The sequence below is a fragment of the Bos javanicus genome, chromosome 8 (genome assembly GCF_032452875.1).
Source record: "Bos javanicus breed banteng chromosome 8, ARS-OSU_banteng_1.0, whole genome shotgun sequence".
Classification (NCBI taxonomy): Eukaryota; Metazoa; Chordata; class Mammalia; order Artiodactyla; family Bovidae; genus Bos; species Bos javanicus.
In genome coordinates this window covers 75,742,392-75,766,600 of record NC_083875.1, presented here as the reverse complement: position 1 = coordinate 75,766,600, position 24,209 = coordinate 75,742,392, and the positions used below count along the sequence as shown (strand labels likewise).

Below are 24,209 nucleotides of genomic sequence, written 5' to 3'. Positions count from 1 at the left end.
GGCAAGAACACTAGAGTGGATTGCCATGCCTTTTCTCCAGGGGATCTTCCCTGGAGAAGATCCCGACCCAGAGACTGAACCCAGGTCTCCCGCACTGCAGGTGGATTTACCGCACTGCAGATTCTTCACCACCTGAGCCACCAAGAAGTCCGAAAAATACACAGGAAGGCATAATTCTTAAAAGGTTACATAAGATTTAATTTCAATCTTTTGATTTTACTTTTCTTTCTTTTTATATATGTTGCATCTACAACAAAACTGAAGTTACTTTTAATTTTATAAAAAGATGCTTAACTTTGAAATATGCACCAAAAGTGGAGGCCACAAAAAGGAAGACAAGACCAGCTGGGGCTTCTCCCGACATTCTGGGTGTGTTTGACACCCACAGGGTAAAGCAATGAAAAGCACTGTCATTCCCAGCTGTGGCCCAGATCACAGACCCATCTTCACAGCAGCAGTCCTGAGCACAGGGAACAAGGAGCAGCCATGACAGTGTGACCTGAAAGCAGTGAAAACTATCACGTGCTGTGCTAAGTTGCTCAGTCATGTCTGACTCTTTGCGACCCCAGGGACTGTAGCCCGCCAGGCTCTTCTATGGGATTCTCCAGGCAAGAATACTGGAGTGGGTTGCCATGCTCTCCTCCAGGGAATCTTCCCCACCCAGGGATCGAACCCATGGCTCCTGCATTGCAGATAGACTCTTTACTGCTGAGCCACCAGGGAAGCCCTGAAGACCATCACGTAACATCCTAAATGATACAGTGTGAGCAGGCTGTGAGGTGTGCAGGCAAGCAGATGGGACCCACCTGGATGATCACATTCATGGACTCTGGCACAGGTCTGGGTACACTCAGGGGGCCTGGTGCCACAGGGAACTGGAGGGTAGATCACTGATGCACCACAGTGGCAGGTTAATTCATCAAAACCTGGTGAAGCAGCAGGTAAAACAAACCTTCATGAGTTTGAGATTCGCACACAGATAACTACAAACACACTTTTTTTTTTGGGTGGGGGGACTTCTATTTTTAGAGGCTAATTTTTAGGGGCCACCTTTTCTGGAAAAAAAAAAAAAAAGGTTTTTATTTTATTAAAGTTGTCTGGTAGCGAAGCATTCGATTTTTACTTGCAACAATCTTTTAAGTCCATGAGTAATCCCAGACAGTTTTACATGTATTTTATAAACAAATGACCTATACAGAACAGAAGACTTCCACCAGAGATACAGATCCTTTTGGTTAGGAAAATGGATACAGATTATGAAAGCCACAGATAGTTAAGTTCAGCAAACTCACAGGGGACTGCCAACAAGCAGCTGACTGTGTCATGAGCTCTCCCAACCCTCAGACCCATAGGGAAGTTAGTTCAACTCTGGTCCAAGTTGGAGGCCGGGTCTTTGGCCATGGTTCTCAATTAGGAACCAAGAGTCAGAAGCCCAGGCCCTCCAGGACTCCTCCATTCAATGCTTTTCTCCAGTCAGTACTTCCAACAAACAGAGGCTATATAATGTGATGGAAAGGGTCCTGTAAATACAGTGGGAAATTGAGGCTTTTAGACCTGAACCTACTTCTCACTTACACAAGGACTGTAGGCAGGTAACTTAACACCTCTGAGATTTCTTCCTTTTGGTCAAAAGGGGATACCAAACTTTGACCTACCTACTTGGAAAGCATACTGTGGGCAAGGGCTAAAATATGTGAAACAGCTAGGTAAAGAGTAAGAGGCTACATATCTTTATGGAACTCCATGTGTGGGATTTATAACAAAGCACTGACTCAACTCCTTTTTAAAATATGGTAGATCTAGTATTTTCCTGAGAAAGTATGTTGGGGAACCGTGATCCAGGCTGATCTTTTAATGGAGCAGTTCTCTAAGTGTGTTCTGTTGACCCCTACGACTCCCTGAGATCCTTTCAGGGAGTCCAGGAGGTCAGCTGTTTTCATAATACTTAGATACTATTTGCTTTTTTCACTGTGCTGACATTTGCACTGATGGTACAAAAGCAACTGTTGGAAATACTGCCAAAGGCATTCATGCAAATCAAGGCAGTAGCACCAAACTGTAACCACTTTATAGTAGACAAAAAATGCAAGGTTCACTTAAGTCCTTGAAGAAGTAAAAAAATCTTAACCCTTAAATACATGTCTTTCTAATATTCTGTGTAACAAAGTAGGATATCTGCTTAAAGCACTTTTGTTGCACACAAAAATGCAGTCATCCCTCAGTGTCCTGGGTGGGGAGGGGGGCTGGTTCCAGGACTCCCATGGATACCAAAACCTAAGAATGCTCAAGTCCCTTATATAATATGGCACAGTATTTGCATATGACCTATGCACATCCTCCTGTGTACTTTTTTTGGGTGGCTATAATTTTGGATTTATTTCAGAAAAGCTGTTGACATTATCTTGTAAAGTTAGATGCCTACATGCCCTGAAAAGCAAAAATTCTACCCTTATGAACAAATTTTAGAAAAATTATTACATAAGTGTACAAGAAGACACATGTAAAAGGTTCATAACAGCAACACTAACAGTAAAAAAATGCTGGAAACTATACAAATGTCCTTTGACAAAGGAACAGATCAATAAATGATGTTATATTTACTGAATCAAATATTACAAAGCAGTGAAGATGTATGAAACCCAGCTATTTACAAAAATATGGATGCATCTTAAAATATAATGTTGAATAGAAATGTCCTATAAGACTAGATAAACAGAATTATTTTTATGGATTTCAACATAAGCACAATTGGATCATATACTGCTTTTGACTTACACACACATGTCAGAATAATGACATATATGGTTTTCTACAGTAGTGTAGAAACTACTACTATCAAGCTATTTAAATGTTCAACCAGTTTTCTCCAGGAGAAAGCACAGGATAGCCAAGTGTAAACAGGTAGATGAAATTCATATTAACACTTAAGTTTTTAGGTTGCATAATGGCTCCCCTGTATATTTTAAATCATCTCTAGGTTACTTATAATATCCAATACAATATAAATGCTATGTAAACAGCTGCCAGAAGAAAACACATTCAAGTTTTATTTTTGGAACATTCTAGAATTTTTTCCCCTTGAATGTTTTCAACCCATGGTTGGTTGAGTCTATGGATGTGGAGCCCACAGATAGACAGCTGTCTGACCACTGTTCATTTTAAAGAACTGCACTTTTTTGAGTTCTGAGCTGAATTAACTTTTTTTCATAACACACCATTTTGCCTGAAAAAGTAACCAACAAACTATGATTATTTAGACTTGGTTATTTTGGCAGATACTTCATCAAAAATTAACAGTGAGCCTGTCATTTCAAGAAAACCAACTCTGTTGCCAATGATAACATTCAAGCTTTCAAGTGGAAACAGAATTTTGGAAAATATGCACTTACCACTAAGAGCTTGACAACTTCCTAATACTTTTCCTAAGACTTTTCTGATGGGATTGGTAGTATATTAAGGGATGTGAGTTTTTAATATAACACAAACAGACCCATCTTAGAATCACTGCCTACAACCCAAGACTAAGGGACAACTGAGCAATTACTTGTTTTGAAGTCTCAACAGCTTTTCTGCCCATAGATTCCACGAGTAAGCACTGTTGAAGTCTCCTCTTTCTACTGCCATCATGTCTCAGAGTCTCCCAAAGAGCCTGAACAGCTGTGGAAGCTCTTCATTGGAGGTTTGAGCACTAAAACAACCAATGACTGAGGAGCCATTCTGAGCAACAGGGAATGCTCACAGACTGTGTGGTAATGAGGGATCCAAATACCAAGTGCTCCAGAGGCTTTGGTTTGTCGCATATGCCTGCGGAGGGGGTGGATGCAGCCATGAGTGCAAGGCCGCACAAGGTGGATGGATGAGCTGTGGAACCCAAGAGGGCCGTCTAGAGAGAAGATTCTCAAAGACCTGGTGCCCACTCAACTGTGAAAAAGATTTTTGTTGGTGGCATTAAAGAAGACATTGAAGAACATCACCTGAGAGATTATTTTGAACAGTATGGGAAAACTGAAGTGACTGAAATCATGACTGACCGAGGCAGTGGCAAAAAGAGAGGCTTTGCGTTCATAACCTTTGATAACCAGGACTCTGTAGACAAGACAGTCATTCAGAAATACTACACTGTGAATGGTCACATCTGTGAAGTATGGGAAGCCCTATCTAAGCAAGAGATGGCTAGTGTTTCATCCAGTCAAAGGTTGATGTGGTTCTGGAGCCTTTGGTGGTGGTTTTGGAGACAGTTTTGGTAGGAACAACTCTGGTCATGGAGGAAACTTTAGTGGTGGAGGTGGCTTTGGTGGCAGCCATGTTGGTGGTGGATATGGTGGCAGTGGGGATGGCTATAATAGATTTGATAATGATGGAAGCAATTCTGGAGGTGGCAGAGGCTACAGTGATTTTGGCAATTACAAGAATCAATCTTCAAAGTTTGGACCCATGAAAGAAGGAAACTTTGGAGGCAGAAGTTCTGGCCCCTGTGGTGGTGGCAGCCAATACCTAGCCAAACCATGAAACCAAGGTGGCTATGGTGGTTTCAACAGCAGCAGGAGCTATAACAGTGGCTGCTGCTGCTGCTGCTAAGTCGCTTCAGTCGTGTCCGACTCTGTACGACCCCATAGATGGCAGCCCACGAGGCTCCCCCATCCCTGGGATTCTCCAGGCAAGAACACTGGAGTGGGTTGCCATTTCCTTCTCCAATGCAGGAAAGTGAAAAGTGAAAGTGAAGTCGCTGAGTCTTGTCCGACTCTTAGGGACCCCATGGACTGCGGACCACCAGGCTCCTCCATCCATGGGATTTTCCAGGCAAGAGTACTGGAGTGGGGTGCCATTGCAGTGGCAGGAGGTTTTAATTACTGCCAGGAAACAAACCTTAGCAGGGGAGGAGAGCCAGAGCCAGAGAAGTGACAGGAAAGCTACAAGTTACAACAGATTTGTGAGCTCAGCCAAGCACAGTGGTGACAGGGCCTAGCTGCAACAAAGAAAACATATTTTAGATACTACTCATGTATATGGGCAAAAACCTCCAAGGACTGTATTTGTGACTAATTGTATAACAGGTTATTTTAGTTTCTGTTCTGTGGAAACTGTAAAGCATCCCAACAAAGGATATTTTTTTCCCCAACAAAGGATTTTAATGCAGATTTTTTTTTTTTTTTGCACCCATGCTGTTGATTGCTAAATTTAACAGTCTGATCGTGATGCTGAATAAATGTCTTTTTAAAAAAATATGGTGTGTGTAAAGTTAGTCTATTCTGAAGCCATTTTGGTAAACTACCCAAACAGCGTGAAGTTAGAATTACTTTAGGGTGATGCCAGGTTCCATTAGAAATTTATTTACAACTGGCTTGGGTGGAGAAGCCACTATCTTCAGAAACCTTGGTGTAGGTGAACTGACAGTTACTGTTTTGTGACCTGGAGTTAGTAATGGAGTTTTTTTGTTATTAATATGATTGTTGGCACATCCAATGTAGTATGTCTAAACTGAATTATGGCACCAGATAGTTCTAGATGGGAATGAACTTGTGTATCATCCATTATCATGTGTAATCAATAAAAGATTTAATACTCTTTTTTAAAAAAAGCCAAGGTCTCAGTATACCTGAAATACTAAGGCTTATTAATTCAGAATCTAAGAAAGTTGACGGCCCAGGATCTATTATGCCTGACTTTCTAGAAAACTCTTATGATAAAGTATACAGTGAAGACACTCACTAGCTTGCCAGCACGTCTGGCAGTTTCCACGATGACAAGGTTCTTCACATCTATGAAGGCCACAGCGGAGTTTCCTCCCACAAATCAAAGGACACTTGTGCTCCTTATCCTAGGAAAAGAGGTTTATACATACATATTTTTTTGCATGCTGGAATCTTAGTTCCTAGACCAGGGATAGAACCTGTGCCCCCTGCAGTGGAGTCCTAACCACTAGACTGCCAGGGAATTCCTAAGAGATTTATTTATACTTGCTTACAAAATTATCTCCATTTTATATTTTCCATAAACAAGATTAACAAAGAAGCTCTCCACAATTAAAGATTGCATGAGGTCTGCAATTAGCTTCAAAATAATCAGGGGAGGGGCAGTAGGTGGGGATGTGGATGAAACAAGATTAGTCATAAGCTGATCACTACTGAAGACAGATGTTGGGCATATATGACACATACTTCTCTCAGCTTTTATATATGTCTGGAGTATTCAATAAGAAGTCTTTAAACTTTCAAACACTGGCTTATAAATAGGTCTTTATCACGCTTCACACTGTCAATATAAATGCCAAAAATAACAATTGTGCATTACATATATATACATATGCGTATATATATATATATGTACTTTACTATTAGTAAACTGTGTTACCTTGTTCATACACCCACAATAACACAGCACCCACTGCCAGGTAATGCTTCCTCTATTTAGTTTCACAGACGTGAATATTTCAGATAACTGAAACTTGTTCCTTTAAAAACTGCCACTCTCACTGTGCCCACTGATCTGACCCAAGGAACATACAAAACTTGAATCCTGAGTTACTAAGACCAGGTGAGTCTGTGTGCGGTGACAGTACTCAGTCTCTTGCAGATGACTACACACTCATCCAGCGGTCTTGGGCTCTGGGGCCTGAGGCCCTCTTTCTTCTTCCTTCATGGTGCCATAGGCCGACTTCCTGACCGGGCTGAGGACTAAAAAGGCCCAGCCTGTCTCTCTGGCAGCATTCTGACTGTTGCTCAGGGGCCTCTCCCAGTGATTTCCAAATCTGGGCTGCATTCTTAGATGGCTAAGGCTTCCAGAAGCCCAGTCCCTAGATGAATGCAATCTGACTGTACCTAATGATCGATCCACTTACCACACAGCATATCTCATTACATTTATGCCGTCCACATAACCGCTTCTTGTTACACCTCTTGTCGCACATAAATGTAGCATCTGCTATGAACAATTAAGAAGAAAAAAAGTCAAAGGATATGAACATTCATTCAACAAGTATCTGTGTGACTAGCTGAAGAAATACAAATGTAACAAGGTAAACAAATTAGTTATGGTGAAAGTGCATATTTAAATAAGATCATTTTTCACTTGTCAGTCAAAAAAATAGAAAACAGGAAGACTATTCAAGTGTCCATTGATAGATGAATGGATAAAGAAGATGTGGAATATATGCAGTGGAATATTACTCAGTCATTAAAAAAATCTTGCCATTTTTGACAACATGGATGATTCTAGAACACAGTTATACTAGGTGAAATAAGACAAATACTGTATGATTTCACTTATATGTGGAAACTAATGAACAAACATAACAAAACAGAAATAATATAGATACAGAGAGAAAACAGATGGTTGCAAGAGAAGGGTAGAGGGAAGAAAGAAAATAGGCGAGTGAGATTAAGAGAAACTTCCAGTTACAAAACCAATGATTCATGGGTATTAAATGTATAGTGTAGGGAATATGGTCAATAACTAAGTGATATCTTTGTATGGGGGCACACTGAAACTAATCTTATTGTGGCAATCCTTTTGAAATGTATAGAAAAAACACTACATTGTGTGTAATGGGCACTAATATAGTGTTGTAGGTAAATTATATTTCAAAAACAAACTCATAAAAGAGATCCTATTTGTGGTTATCAGAGGCAGGAGGTGAGGGAGGTGGAATTGGATGAAGGGAGTCAAAAGGTACAAACTGCCAGTTACAAGATATATTAAGTATTAGGGATGTGATGTACAACATGATAAACAGAATTAACACTGCTGTATATTATATACGAAAGTTGTTAAAGGGTAAACCCTAAGAGTTCTCATCATAGACAAAAAATGTTTTCTATTTCTTTCATTTTGCAACTATATGAGATGATGAATATTCATTAAACTTATGATAATCATTTCATGAGGTATGTAAGTCAAATTATTATGCTGTATACTTAAAATTTATACAGTGCTATACGTCAATTGTATCTTAATAAAATTGGAAGAAAAAAAGGAATTAGGAAGACTGGGTGAAGATGTAGAGAAAAGGTACACTCAGTGGATGGGAGAATAAACTTTTGGACTACATATGTATCTATTAAAAATTTAAGTGGTGGGACTTCCCTGGTGGTCCAGTGGTTAAGACTCTGGCTTCCACTGCAGGGGGCACAGGTTCAATTCCTGGTCAGATCCCACAGGCCGCTGGGTTCAGCCAAAAAAAATTTAAAGTGGTAATTCCATTTTAAGGAGTCCTCCCTACAGACACACTTCTGAAAGCAGCTAGGACACCAAAAGCACAAGCAACAAAAGAAAAATAAATTAAACTTGACCAAAATTAAAAGCTATTGTGCATCAGAAGACACCCTCAAGGAAAGACAACAACAATAATGGGAAAAAATATTTGCAAATCAGTTATCTCATAAGGGTCTAGGGTCCAAAATGTATCAAGAACTCTTTCAACTCAATAACAAAAAGACAACTCAATAAAAAAGGGAATAAAGTGCGGGGAGCCGGTGAGGCATTCCACTCATGACAAAGGTCATGAGGAAGGAGGCTCGGCATACGCAAAGGCGGGATCGAGCCTCAGGAGTCCCCCCGGATATTCTCGAGCATTTTCCCCCAAAAAACCAGAGTCTGCCTACTTTATTGCTTTGTGCTCTCACCTCTGACTTTACTGGGGGCTGTCCCCTACCACCATCTCGCTCTCTCTCTGTCAAAGAGTTAACTTACAGCTCCAATTAATAAAGTTCCTGGGCAATTAGGAGTGTTTAAATCCAAACCCCTCAGATGGCTCTCTAACTCGCCTGACAAGTTTACCCGGACTCCTGCAGCTATGCATACAGATTGTTTACAGTCTCCTAGCCTCCAGAGGCACGGGAAGCTTAAGATATTCAAATAGCTTAGAGCCTCTCAGAGAGTTAAAAACTGTCAGAATAAACTAGTAAAGGATTTCATTGATGAGTCAATGTTTGTTGCCAAGTTTTCACATCCCCTGAATTGTATCCTTGAATGTGTATTAATTAATAGTTGGTATATAGTAAAAAATAAGTAGTGGCCTTGGTGTTAGTAACTTTAGACCCTTAAGGTAATAAATTCTTTCTTTGTTGTAAGCCCATTACACATCCGCCCTATAGGAATGCAATTTTATCTTTGGAAGATGGTGCCAAACCTTAAAATAATTACTCTTAGAGAAAATAAGTCTTTGTTGATAAGTCCTTGTCAAGAGTCATAAAATGTTATGACCTTCTGGCCAGAAGATGATGTAAATCACCTAAACCATTTGTATACGATAAATTTGCAGGAAAGAAACCTTGGTTTTTGATAAGAATCAAAGACTGCTGACTTTGCATCCCCTATTATCCTCTATGTGTAACTTAGGGTATAAAAGCCCCTGTTAAAAATAAAGCTACGGGCCTTGTTCACCAGCGCTTGGTCTCCCCATGTCATTCTTCCCTTTAACTTCCAGCTGAGTCTCCATCTGGAGCGCGGAACCCACCACGCTTACTAATTATGCCTGGGCTTCTAAGACCCACTCGAGAAGGTGTCTAGGGTGAGGCACCTTCCGCTATTCGAGAGGGCGCCTGCGGCCTACGTAAGTGGTGCAAACTTCTTGTCTTGAAGTTTTATTGGTCTCCCGCGTAAACCAAGCTACTCACCTTCTTTTCTCCACTGAATTTTCCTACTGAGCTATCCTCATTCTATTGTTCTCTATATCTCTAATTAGCATATAAATAGTCGCCTAGGCCGTCTCTCCTTCGAATACCCTGGATCAGCTGGGGCTGGTCCCCGGCAATAAAGGAACAGACTTTTCCAAAGAAGATATATCAATGGCCAAATACATGAAATGATGTCCAACATCATTAGTTATTAGGGAATGTAAATCAGAACCACAATGGTTTATCATTTCATACCCACTTAGGATGACAGTAACAGTAATAACAATAATAGTAAAAAAAAAACCCAGAAAATACCAAGTGTTGGAGACGATGTGGAGAAACAAACCCTCAAACATTACTGGTGGGAATGTGAAATAGTGTGATGGCAGTTCTTTTAAAAATTCTACCTCTAATCAACACATAACCCAGCAATTCCACTCCTAGGTACATACCCAAAAGAATTTACAACAGGTACTCAAGTAAAGGAGGCAGCAGAGAAAGAGATGGTTAGATAGCATCACCGACTCAATGAACATGAATTTGAGCAAACTCTGGGAGAGAGTGGAGGACAGAGGAGCCTGGCGTGCTGTAGTCCGTGAGGTCGCAAAGACTTAGTGACTGAACAACAATAACAACTCAAATAAAAGTTTATGTACAAATGTTCATAGTGGTACTAGTCGCAATAGTCAAAAGAAGGAAACAGTTAAAAAATAAAATAAAAAAAAGAAGGAAACAAAATTAAACATCCATTAACAGATGAATGGATAAACAAACTATGGTATATACATACAACAGAATATTATTCAGTCATAAAGAGGAATGAAGCATTGATATGTGCTACAAGGCAGATGAACCTAAAAAACACGCTAAGTGAAAGAAGCTAGAGACAATATGTAAAGGTTACATATTGTATGAAAAATTCAGAATTAAATCCAGAGATAGGAAGCAGATTAGCAGTTGCCTGGGGCTAGAGTTGGGGTAAGGGGGAGTGAAATAAACAAAGGGTTTCCTTTCAGGATGCTGAACACACTTTAGAATTGATAGAGATGACGGTTTTACAACACTGTGAAGGCACTAAATGCCACTGAATTGTATAATACACTTTAAAATGTTTCATTGTATGCTTTGTGAAGGTGTTGAAGGCGCTCAAGTGTTTAAATGGCTTATCCTCATAGAGAATGCCCTCAAGAGGGAGAGCTATACATACTGACACGGAAGAATATCTTTGATATATTGTGCAGGGGGAAAAGAGCAAGTTCCAGACAGTATGTTTACTAAGAACTTAAGTTTAGGGAAAAAATAAAACCATACCAACACATGTATACATTGTTATGAATACAGAAAAGATCTGAACTCATCCTTGACAAATTAATGAGGTAGTTTTATCAGGGGAGTAGAACTAGGAGGGGAAAATGGGGGTGAGGGTGTATTTTTACTTCATATATTTAACATCTTATTAAATTTTTTAAATTACTAAAAAGTGTACTAATATAGTAAGTTTTCAAATTATGCCTTTTAATCACCAAAATTTTGACTGTGGTTTTGAGGAAGTTACTTTTAGTTACTTCAAGAATTCAGATATTTGAAGCAGATATTCAGCCCTTGTCCACCTTCCCCAGGCTAACAGATACTTCATTTTGTTCAGAAACGAGGCACCCATGTGTTCCCCCATTATACTGAATAGTCTAGCCTATCATGGTAATTCCATTCCCTTTGTGACCTAAGGGTTTAGGCAGAAACATATGATAAAGTGCACTGAGGGTCTTTCAGGGCTGTCTTCTTTGCTCTCAAGAAGGAAAAGAAGGTTAAGAATCTCTCTTTCTCTCCTTTAGATGCATTGGGAGAGGACATAATGTATGAAATTGCTGTAGCTCACTTATACCTATGAGGGGAAAACTGAGAAAATCATAGGAAGCTGAACTGGAGACCTAGAATCATTGCGTTTGGATTTAACCAACCTTGGACTTGTTCTGCCTGTACACTTCCTATTACGGGAAACAGTAAAACCTCCTTAGAGCTAAAGTCATTTTTCCTTGGGTTTTATGATACCTATAGCCAGGAGCACCCTAACCAGTACAGCTTTCTTCTTGACCAGAAAAATAGCTTTTATTTTGTGTAAGTTTATCTTCTATCACTTTTCCAGAACAGTTCTAAGGTGGTTTAAACAAAAATTACATGATGGTTAGTAAAACAAGGGTAGAACCATAATAAAGTGGAATATCAGGATCAAAGACAAAGGGAGAAACAATATTCTAGGTCTGAAGGCTGAGAAGGCTGTTGGCTGAGTCACCCTGTTCTAAGTATCCAACAGGCCTATCAAACCACAAGGAGATCAAGCATCAGAGTCAGTTTTCACAAAGCTTGCTTCATTAGATGCTATTTACCTTCTCTTCCTATACCAACAATTTATTATGAAAACTTTCAAACATATAAGAAAGTTGAAACAAATTTATAGTGAACACCTATACATATGCCTATTACCTAGATTCTACCAGTAGTTACACGTAGTTTTCCACATTCATTCTTCAACTATTAGTTTATCTTAATTTTGGATGTTTTTCAAAGCAAGCTACATACATGAATATATTTCCCTTATATTTTATAGCATTTCTTTAACTAGAATTCACGTTTGTTTGTTGTTGGTTTTTTTTGAGATAAAAGTTACACGGCTTCCCTGGTGGCTCAGTGGTAAGGATATGTGCCTGCCAAGCAGGAGACGCAGGTTCAATCCCTGGGTTGGGAAGATCTCTTAGAGAAAGAAATGGCAACTCAACCCAGTATTCTTGCCTGGGAAATCCCATGGACAGAGAAGCCTGGCAGGCTATAGTCCATGGAGTTGCAAAGAGTTCCACAAGATTTAGTGACTAAACAACAACAAGTTACATACATGTACAAAGTACCTTCACTGAATTCTAACAAACACATAACCCATCTCCCTGTCAAGATGCAAAAATTTACCTTCACCCCAAGAAGTTCCATCACACCCCTTCCCAGTCATACCTTCACTTTTGAGACTGGTACAGGGAAGCTCCTACAAAAAAAAGAAAAGGGAATAGTAACTATTTTAGGAATAAATGAAACAACACAACTGCAGTACAATGCTGAATGTAACATGCATATCCCCAAATACCCAGGACCCCTCTGGCAGTCACTATCTGGAGCTGGGTCAGCCCAGTCCCTGTATTCTTTACTCACAATAGGTCCCCAGGTCTAACAACTTTTCATGCAAATATAATTGTAACATTCTTTGTGGTCTGACCTCCAAACTCACAGTAGATTACATATTATAAAATCTGAATGCAAACAAAAACTACTAAGGGTATGCAAAGCAAAGAGAAATAACTGTCTGGCAAGGGTATAGACAGAAAAAGAAGATATAAGAATTGAAAATATGTAACAATTAGTACCATATGATGCAGGGGCAAACAGCTCTACACACTCAGGAGTACCACAGCAATGCTGCTGAACTCTAACAAAGTGGAATGCAGAACTCCTTGGCCATTCAAAATTTTATTACCCTGGTTTGAATTATGTGTGAACAGCCTCAAAAGTCTATCACATGTAATTTTACTGATGCATGTTCCTGAATAACATGCATGGTGAGGCTGCTGTGTGAAGAGCAAGTCAGTCACTTGGGAGACAGGGTGTCTGGCCGGCTGCCCAGCATCTCTGTCCAAATTTGGCTTCAATGTCATGGACAGGCTGCTATATACTCAGAAATAAGTTACATGATAAAAACATTTCTTCTTTGTGAAAATGACCCTGAAAAAAAGGAGCAGCTGCTAGAGTTGATAACAGACATGAAGCTGTCTAAGAAACTGAAGCTTCTTGGCTAGAAAAACGTTTTCAATAAATTAGTGAGTTGGCTGGGTTCTAAGATAGGAAGAAACTCCTCATACGCTCTCTAGAGATATAAAGCAAAGATGACTCAGGAAACTGCTTGAGCGAGTGCTTTAGTTAACATGAACACTGAAAATCGTAAGAAATGACATGGTAGGAGTCTGGGGTTTTGAGCACAGGCCATCCTTCTTGCTTGACCCTACAATAAACCTCCCTCTGCTCCAAAGTGCTTAGTTTCATTGTTTGGTCTCACTGTGCCTCAGGTACGTGACTTTGTGTTTGGTAACAATTTTGGTGAAGCTGGCCTAGGAGTCTGTGCTGGTGTGCGATGACCCTGGCCAGAGGTAGCCCCCACCCTGAGACTCCAGCAGCTGCCAGAGCTCAGTCATTCCAAGGAATGGGAAGGGATTCTCCCTGACAGGTGCCAGCCGCCCCAAGACATGAGGCTCTTTAGAGCTGAGAGAAAAAAAAGAAATGATATGCTGGAGTGGTATCTACACCTGTAGGGAAAAGCAGAGCTCCCACAATTCCCTACAATATGTATGAATTTCAATAAAAACTTAAATACAGCATTCTTTGTTAAGAGGTAATAAGATACAGCATACATTTCTTAAAGACTCCTACCAAAGGGGTTAAAAGAGAACAACCTTTGAAGCTTTAAGAAATTAAGTTTTTATTTACCTAGAAAACTCACTTCCATGGAAAAGCCCATTCCATTACAAAAGACATTTCATAGTTTTCTATATATAGGTCTTTAGTTTCTTTAGGTAGATATATTCCTAAGTATTTTATTCTTTCCGTTGCAATGGTGAATGGAATTGTTTCCTTAATTTCTCTTTCTGTTTTCTCATTATTAGTGTATAGGAATGCAAGGGATTTCTGTGTGTTGATTTTATATCCTGCAACTTTAACCACTATGAGGTACCATTTCACACCAGTCAGAATGGCTGCGATCCAAAAGTCTACAAATAATAAATGCTGGAGAGGGTGTGGAGAAAAGGGAACCCTCTTACACTGTTGGTGGGAATGCAAACTAGTACAGCCACTATGGAGAACAGTGTGGAGATTCCTTAAAAAACTGGAAATAGAACTGCCTTATGATCCAGCAATCCCACTGCTGGCCATACACACTGAGGAAACCAGAAGGGAAAGAGACACGTGTACCCCAATGTTCATCGCAGCACTGTTTATAATAGCCAAGACATGGAAGCAACCTAGATGTCCATCAGCAGATGAATGGATAAGAAAGCTGTGGTACATATACACAATGGAGTATTACTCAGCCATTAAAAAGAATACATTTGAATCAGTTCTAATGAGGTGGATGAAACTGGAGCTTATTATACAGAGTGAAGTAAGCCAGAAGGAAAAACATAAATACAGTATACTAACGCATATATATGGAATTTAGAAAGATGGTAACAATAACCCGGTGTACAAGACAGCAAAAGAGACACTGATGTATAGAACAGTCTTATGGACTCTGTGGGAGAGGGAGAGGGTGGGAAGATTTGAGAGAATGACATTGAAACATGTAAAATATCATGTAAGAAACGAGTTGCCAGTCCAGGTTCGATACACGATACTGGATGCTTGGGGCTGGTGCACTGGGACGACCCAGAGGGATGGTATGGGGAGGGAGGAGGGAGGAGGGTTCAGGATGGGGAACACATGTATACCTGTGGCAGATTCATTTTGATATTTGGCAAAACTAATACAATTATGTAAAGTTTAAAAATTAAAAAAAAAAAAAAGACATTTCAGGAAAAATCTGGCTGAACAATGAGGTGATTATTCAAAGAGATCTTTCACTTTGTTAAATAAACTGTTTAACAGATGAGCTCCTCCAGCAATTTTAGAATAAGACTTTTATTTGCAAAAATTTAATTTACACAAAACTTTCAAAAGTACACTCACTGCCATGGGGTCCACTATTCGAGGGAGTGAGGTCACAGAGTGAATGAGAAGCTAAAAAGCACAGAGAGAAAGAGATTGCTGGGAGAAAAGCAAACTGACAGGAGTCATGTCTAGTTCGTGTATCCCCATCCTGTTTGTAATTCTTGGTCACAAAGAGCATCTCCAAGGCATTACTAAATTTATGATTCCTAAATCAAAGTATCTCACAGCCTTCAAGCTGGTATCTACAAAGCATAAAGTGGTCCTGTACCTGACATTCAACATATCTTTACTATCCTATGTATTATATGATTTCATTCAGAAGAAAACCCCATGCATCTTCACACAACTTTAGTCTCATATAAACTACACTAATTACTCTGACATTCTTTCCTTTAATTCTGAAGCTTACCTATTAAGCTAGCTCCTAATTTATGGCCAATATCCTCAGAATCAATTTGCAGGTCAGCTGCTATCCAGACCGTGGGCTGTATTTAACAAATAGTATCAATGACTCAGAATTCTGTCTCTACTCCAGCCTGTGCTCTGCTGGGACAGGTGCTAATTATGCACTGAAATGACCAGAAGTATGTCAGAGATCCGGGCAGATCAACACTCAGTATGTTCCATGAGTAAAAGTACCCAAAGATTTCCACAGGAAAGTTTCCTGCCTCTTCTGGTTACACAAACAGAAACACGCATCAATTACAAAACGGTAAGATGACTTTTTTATAACACATGATCCAATCAAGGTTGCCCCAGGCAGAAAGCAGAAATTGACAAAACAGTTGTATGGTGAAGAATTAACATTACCTGAAGAGAGGTTTGGCTTTTGCTACTGGCTTCTGGGAGATAATCTTGGAATATCATGCTTGATAGGAGTCTCACTGTTTGCCTGGGGCCTTGGGTCACCACAAAGTCTGATAAGAGTTAGGGTGCAGGCTGGCCATACAGTGTTAGCAGACTTCTGGAGGGACTGGAGGCTGAAACTAGCTACATGGACAGTCAACCATACCTACACGATGGAGCCCCAGTAAAAACTGAACACCCATGCTTGGGTGGGTGAGCTTCCTTGGTTGGCAATACTCCACACATACAGTCACACACTGGTGGTGACAAAGTAACACTGTTCCAACTCCATGGGGAGAGGACAACTGGAAGCTTCATATTTGGTGCTGTCTTGCATTCAGCCCTACATACTTCTTCCTTTGATTGATGTTAATCTGTAATCTTTCCCTGGAGTAAACTGTAATCAAGCATATAGCAGTTTTCAATGAGTTCTGTGAGCTCTTGCAGCAAATAAACCTTGAGGGTAGCCTTGGGGACCACTGGACTGCAGCCGGTATCGGAGGTGAAGGTGGTCATGTGGACTAATTCAGCAGTTGTCTAAACTCCTACAACGTGTCAGAAGTGAGGGAGACCTTGTGGACTGTGTCCCCTTTAACTTCTTAGTGAGCTAAGTGCTTTCAGTGGTGCTAATGTTCTTCTCTTCTGGCATCTAGCACTGTCACACTTGTATTTAGTCGAGCTACTTGTATATGGGCCCTGAGCCTGTCAGTGGCCTCTGAGTCTTGCACGCTGGACCCCTTCATACCGATTCTAAAACTGATCCACAGTAGGTGTCGGTATATACTGGTTGGATTGAATGAATCATACACAATAGAACAGGAATAAGCCTGAGGTTACTTTGATTCCTTCCCTCCCATCATCACCAACTGATCAACAAAAAGCACTGGTGGCAACAACTCTAGCATCGTGAAGGATTTACCTTTGTTCTGAAAGAGCATCTGCAGGAAATAACTGATGTGCGAGAGCATGGTCCACAGTCTCCTTCATGACAGAGCTTTTCACAGGTATGAATGAAATCTTTAATAAAAATGAAAAGAGCTGGGGATGAAAATTGTAACTACTCATTTTCAGATTCCCAAATTCACTAGCCACAATGGTTCTCCACCTCTGTGTCCTGTAACTCCGTCACCAGAGCTGAGGGAAGACGGATGCTGTTAATGTCTCTTGCCTTATCTTCCCCTCATCTGGCCAGCTGGGCCTTTTCCAGCAAGGAAAGGCCCCAGCATTAGTCACAGGAATATGCTTTGGGGCACAAGGTACTCAAAGAAAAGATCTTCTGACTCTTTATTGAGACCTCAAGTCTCCAAATTAGACTTGGATCTCCTTAAAATTGTAGCCATGGGTGACTTACTAAAGTACTCGTGACTCTAGGGAATCAAAATCATCTAGGGATCATCAATAACCAGAAACCACGATCCATAATCTCACTAAGTTCGATGAATGTCTGGTGATAGGTGGCCTGCCACTTGTTCTGTTAAGCTAGGTTTTAGAACAAGTCCTGTTTCGTGGACTCCCCAGGGATCATCCATAGTCTCTCTCCATGGCTGCTGTTTACATGATGCTTTTTTCCATCCCTTTACCTTCAGCCTAACTGAAGATGGCATTATAGTTGCTTCTTTTTAAATTCATTTTGATAATCTCTGCTTTTTGTCTAATTGCTTAATCCATTCACATAAATGTTATTATTGATATAGTTGGATATATATCTGCCATTTTACTTTTAATTTTATGTCTCATGGCTTTTTTGTTAATATAATCTTCCTTCATTGTTTTCTTTTACATTAAGTGAATATTCTTCACGGTTAACATTTTCCCCCAATAGTGCCATTTTCCACTATATTTTGAGTTATCTTCTTAATGGTTGCTCTAGAGCTTATCAGTGGTACACATCTGAGTGGACTTCAGATGTGTACAAACAATTCCTGTGATATATAGAAGCCTTATACCCATACAGCTCTATTTTCTCTTCTCTTTTGTGCTATTACTGTTATATATATTACATCTAAATGTGCTACAAATTTAACACTACAATGTTAAAATTATTGCTTTATATAATGTTATGCCTATTAAAGAAGCTGAAAAAAGAAAGGAGAGCAAGCATACAACATAATTTGTTATATTTATCTTATTTACTGTTACTGGTTTTCTTCATTTGTTCCTGCAAGATCTGAGTTACCATCTGATACCACTTCTTTAACTGCAATACAACCTTAATTCCACCTACTCCCTTTGTGCTGTTACTGTCAGATATATTTCTATATATTATAGGCCTAACGACACAATTGTATTATTTTATACTATCACTTTTTAAATCAGTTGAGAATGAAGAAATATGCACTTATACTTTCTTTTATGATTATGTAATTAACTTTCCTCTTTGTTTTTTCTTGTGGATTTACATGTATCAGCCAGAAGACCTCTCTTTAGTATTTACTGTCAAGTAGATCTGCTAGCAGAGAACTCTTGATTTTTTCATTTTTGAAAGCCTTGCTGCATGTAAGATTCCTGGTTGGTAATTTTTTCTTTCAGCACTTTGGATAGGGCATCTCACTGTCTCCCTCTTGTGATCGTGTTCTCCACTGTTTCTGATGAGCAGTCACCTGGGAGTCTTATAGGGGTTCCCTAGTATGTAATGTGTCATTTTTCTCTTGCTGCTTTCAAATTTTGTCCTTGTCTTTGGCCTTCAGCACTTTTACTATGTGCCTTGGAATTTATCCTATGGAGTTTTTGAGTTTCTTGGATGTGCAAATTAATGTCTTTCAATAAATGTGAAATGTTTCCCACCAGTATTTGTCTGCTCCTTTCTCCTCTCCTGGTGCTCCACCATTCTCCTGATGTGCTTAAAGGTGTCCCATGTTTCTCTGAGGCACTATTCATTTTTTTTCACTTCATTTTCTCTATGTTTTGGGGATTATATTATCTCTATAACACAGATCTATCTTCACATTTATTGATCCTTTCTTCTGCCAGCTCAAATTTACTGTTGAGTACCTTTGATGAATCTTTAATTTTAATTACTGGACTTTTCAACTCCAGATTTTCCTTTGGGTTCTATTTTTATAATTTCTATCTCTTTACTGATACTCTATTTGATGAAACACTGCCTTTGTACCTTCCTTTAACTCTTCAAGCATGGTTTCCTTTAGTTCTTTGAATCTATTCATAACAGCTTCCTTGACAGCTTTAAATCTGACACTGATCACTGTCACAGAAAACTGAAAGTTTCTGTTACCCATGGGTTTTTTTTTTCTGTTTGCATACTTTGTAATTTTTTTGTTGGAAACTGAACATTTTTGGCAATCTGCTGTTGGCAGTAACTAGATACTGCTTCCTCCTCTCACAGCCTGTCTGGTTGCTCACTAGGCTATTTTAGTGAAGTCTATTTCTGTCACAGTACAAAGACACCGGTGCCATTCTTTTGATGGCACAACCCTAAGCATGTGCACTGTCACCTTGGGAAGACAAAGGTGTCAGCAGGACTCTCTGTCTTTCCCTGATCCTTCTGATAAGCCGTCTGCCTCTCTTAGTATTACATTCAGTCCTGAGGCTTCACTAATTGCTGGTTGACTGCAGCGTCCTGGGGCATAAATTGCTCAGCAGTCTGATCTAATAAAATTTGGGCAGAGGTCTTTGAGGCAACTCTATGAAGTTTGTTCTGACCCCAGGATGGTTCCTCTTGGTATTTCCTTCCCTGGTTCTCTCTGGTGAACCAGGTGGCCTATAGTTTAGCTTGTTGCTCTTAATTAAGAGGAACTATTGTTTTCTAAAGGGCCCTTAGGTCTGACTTCTCCACACTCTCTTTCAAATTAAACTCAGTTCCTTTAGGGAATATTTTGGAGCTCTCTTTCCTTAAGGACTGTCTCTCCCCACTGGAAAAGGTCACTCAGTCACTGGGTGCTAGGTGGGACCACAGCCTCTAGTTTTCTTGGCTCATGTCTCACATTGTGAAACCTCTGCCCTACAAGTGAACTGGGGTGAGGGTGACTGAGGCCCCAGCACTCCTGCCTGCTGTGACTGGAACAGGGCCTCCAATCCATGTGTGACCAGTATGGAGGAAGGGAACCCCAAACCTGGCAGTAGTGCTTACCAGAAGTTTAGCCTTTTCAACTTGGAGCTGGGGGGATAAGAAATGCTGATGGTCTGCTCCTCCTAGCAAGTAACCCTTGACTGGGAACTGAGGGTGGATGAAGCCCCGATTTCTTGGGCACATCCATCCTTTAGTTGAGCTGATTTGGGAAGGGGCAGGGAAGGAGGGAGTAGGTTGTGACTCAAACAACACAGACTCTTGCTGTTCTTAACTCAGTTTTAGTAGGTTCTTCAATATAAATTTCTGCATTGGAGTTATGTGTGTAGGACAGTTTCCAGAGACTTTAAATGGTTGCTTGCTTTTTTTTTTTTATAGTTTTCCCTAGCTTTGCTTGTTTTGCTCCTCAGGCTACCATCCCGAAAGCAGAATACCACCTAGTCTTTTGTACTAAAGCTATGTGACTAGGATGGAAATTTCCTACTGGGTAAGATACTAATGGACCTAAACAAGATTTCTATAGATAAGCCAGGTCTGAATAAACATGAGATCCACTGTTACTGCTAGTTATGGGCTTTTCTTTGAGCTTCTCAATCCAACTCACCTTAGCTCCTTAAAAGCTTTCCATGATTAAAACTCTGCTGAAGTACAGCAGTTACTCTTTAAACTCCTGAGCAGGTCTTGTCCCATCCCCAGGTCTGTTCATACTGACAGCTACTGTCCTTCTCTTGCTCAAGGTCCTCTGCAGTAACCCATTTCACATTTCCTCTTTCTCTCCATGCCAATGAGCTACGTGAGCATCAGAGCAGTATATCTAGTCATATACGAAGCTCTTACGAAACTGACCCATGTGCTTTCTGAAATGGGAAGATCTTTACTGTCTCTCTGGATTTGCAAGTCATTTGATCTCTGTTTCACAGGGCTTATCTGAAGATACATTTTCCTGGTAGGCACAGAGAAGCAACAGACAACCGATTTTCCTGACGAGGTTGAAATGTATTAAAGTAAGAGAAAAGGGCATTTTTTCTCTCTACATAATTTTAAAGTCAGACTGAGAAAAGGAATTAGGTAGGGTGCTCCTACTGGTACTTGGAAGAAATGTGAAATCTTTCTGCTTGGAAAAATGGAAACCAAACTTAAAAGAGTCTATCTTTACCACAGATAGTTATAGGAACACCTCTTTTATACAGACCCAATTGCTCAGTTTCATTTTTCTAAATACGCAGCTTTTTGCCAACTCACTGTAAAACTGTACATGCACATATCCCAAGGACTGCCTCAGAAAGTATCAGTCAGAAGCTCAGACTATTGCTTTACAGCTAATCTCAACAAAACTTTTCTGGTTTCTATATCCAAGTAATCAGAAGCCCACAAGTCAGAAGAAAAGGAGAGTCACTAAAGGTAGGCAGATGGGCATACTGAAAGCATTCACAAGAAAATTAAACAACCAAAATGTTTAACAAATAAGTAAAATAGACAAACTGCACCTTGCTATGGGGAAATACCTGAGAAAACTCAGCAAGCCCAGAGGGAATCAGTGTATTCAGTAGAATACAATAACTGAGGTTCAGGGAAATGATGACTCTCAGTCAAATAAGGGGTAAGAAATTATCTTCAGTAACCTCTATTCAAAGAAAGAAGGTAATGTAAATTTTGAAAAATGTCTCTTCAAAATGATTTTCAGGAGGTGTTATTCTCAGTTAGATGGGAAACCTATCTGAAGAGAAAGATGTTTCTTGAGTGGTTCAAATGAATAAAGTTTAAGTACACTTAAAATTTCAGTTCTTAGAGGGAGAGGGTGGGGAGATTTGGGAGAATGGCACTGAAACATGTATAATATCATGTATGAAACGAGTTGCCAGTCCAGGTTCGATGTACGATACTGGATGCTTGGGGCTGGTGCACTGGGACGACCCAGAGGGAGCGTATGGGGAGGGAGGAGGGAGGAGGGTTCAGGATGGGGGAACACAGGTATACCTGTGGCGGATTCATTTCGATATTTGGCAAAACTAATACAGTACTGTAAAGTTTAAAAAAAAAAAAAATTTCAGTTCTTAAAATGCCTCACCCAGTTAAAATGTTTCTATTATACGAAAATGCTTCTAAACACTTGCCGAACCCTAAATTACTAAAAGGATACCTGGCATTCATACTAGTATAGGCTGCTAAGAGAAATGATAAACACCACAACCTCTCCCCTCCGCCCCGCCCCAACAAAACAGTATCTAACCACAACTGACTTGGCAATACCTGAATTACTAATAGAAAGATCATTCGGGCAAATGTGAGCTTTCACAGGTATATTTTAAGAAGAAAGAAAAAGTAACCACACAAATCTGATCATATTATTTAGAAAAACCTCTGATACTGTAACTGGAATTAAATACTATTTTGTTTAAGTAGTCATTGCTGCCAAATATTTACGTTTACTTTTTTAAAGACAACTTTCCGCCCACTAGTTACCTAGGGAACCACATGGCAGAGGCTTGCCACACACTTTTCCACATGAAGGCACAGGATCCATGCATGTCTTCCGACCACTACTTCCAAGTTCCAGCAACTGGCTGAGAGGAGTTTGCCCACAAGGGCAATAGCGCACCAGCTGGGGAAGCCGTGGGCACGGCTGGCAGGGCTGAGGGTGACACACTTGAGAACACGTATGGTTCCCACATTTCAAGTCCCTGTTAAGAAAAACAACACACTATTACATAATTGTTGCATTAAATACAGCTTTATTCTAACTGAGAAAAACATAAAACCTTACTTGCCACATATCTTTAAACAGCCAAAGTCCCCAAATCCATCAGACTTTCCTATGTCTGTTCCACATAACACATCTCGGGAGGTGCTGCCACAGTAGCATACTTGAAGACACAATTTCAAAAATGAAAGATTAGTAATCTGCACAAGTGCTTAAAATACTCTAGGCAATCTATAAGAAGACACAAAATCCTATTCACCACTGTTGATCAGACCCAGCACAGAAATAAATGTGGCGTATACAGCAGCTCTAAGCCCCACCTAAGAGCTCTACCATAGGAAAAAAATTTAGAAGGTTTTGTTAATTTTAACACATCTCATGGTACCCCTGCAGCACACCTCAACATGAGCATTAAAGTGAAACAGACTAGTCTCTGGTCCATAAGGCCATGGTTGGAAACCATGGATCATGAGGCTCCCTGGGGTCCTATGGAGATGCCACAGAAGACGGAAGCTAAACGGGGTAATTATGGAGGCACTGATGATTGGATTCCACCCTCATTTCAACCAAGCAGCATAGATGTAATACTTCGTATCTTGGGGTTCACATAAAGTGCTTAGGAAAAGTGTCTGCTGCTAAAAGAAAATTTAAGATAGATACAATATAAAATCCTTATTAATTTGTATTCTACTATTGTTAAATTTGAAGTAATCATGTCTGAGTCCTGACACTGAGTAAAAAGTGTTTCAAAGAACTTGAGACTTTTATTGACTATACAGAGAATTCAGTCTAATATCTATAGATTTTTCTGTGGGTTGAAGAAATAATGGGTTGCTTTATGTGCTGCACTTAAGGAGCTATTTTCAAAGCAAACAAGAAAAGAGTTGGTTTCTGACTAATATGTAACAAAGTCTGGTAAGGACTAAATTTCATCAATTTAGCTAATTTTTCTGATAAGGGCCACTTTACATTTTTAGTTTATAATGAAAACTTTTTGTCAATTAAGATATTAACCAAGATGCTTGATTTTTTTAAAATATACATTTACTCTCCCAGTAAATACATGGGCAGTTTCATTCCCTATTCTAAAACTCATTAAATAAAGATTTACTTATTAGATGAATTATAGGTGCAGGATATGCAATCAAGATTGGCAGAATCAACAAATTGGTAAACAAAATCCTAGCAACAGGCAGACTGTGCAAGCAGGCTTTTTTTTTTTTTTACTGTCTGCTCAAATAGAACAGACTTCTTTTTTTCCAGAGGTATAAGATAGCTATGAACC

At 39.8% G+C, this 24,209-nt stretch overlaps 1 protein-coding gene and 1 pseudogene across 4 annotated transcripts in view; one reads left to right on the top strand and one right to left on the bottom strand.

Annotated features, from left to right (window-relative positions):
* NFX1 (nuclear transcription factor, X-box binding 1) overlaps positions 1-24,209 on the bottom strand; it is a 67,958-nt gene that overhangs the window by 16,051 nt on the left and 27,698 nt on the right. The window contains exons 8-14 of one of the 4 annotated variants that reach the window (XM_061425914.1): positions 22,988-23,087; positions 22,687-22,904; positions 17,119-17,216; positions 12,573-12,645; positions 6,839-6,921; positions 5,710-5,818; positions 807-926 (exon numbers count right to left, since the gene is read on the bottom strand). In XM_061425914.1, coding sequence (XP_061281898.1) covers positions 807-926; positions 5,710-5,818; positions 6,839-6,921; positions 12,573-12,645; positions 17,119-17,216; positions 22,687-22,904; positions 22,988-23,087 — 801 coding nt within the window. The remainder of the gene's footprint in view (positions 1-806; positions 927-5,709; positions 5,819-6,838; positions 6,922-12,572; positions 12,646-17,118; positions 17,217-22,686; positions 22,905-22,987; positions 23,088-24,209) is intronic. The other 3 variants (XM_061425915.1, XM_061425916.1, XM_061425917.1) reach the window with 3 other exon arrangements.
* LOC133253349 (heterogeneous nuclear ribonucleoprotein A1-like) lies at positions 1,324-4,578 on the top strand (annotated as a pseudogene).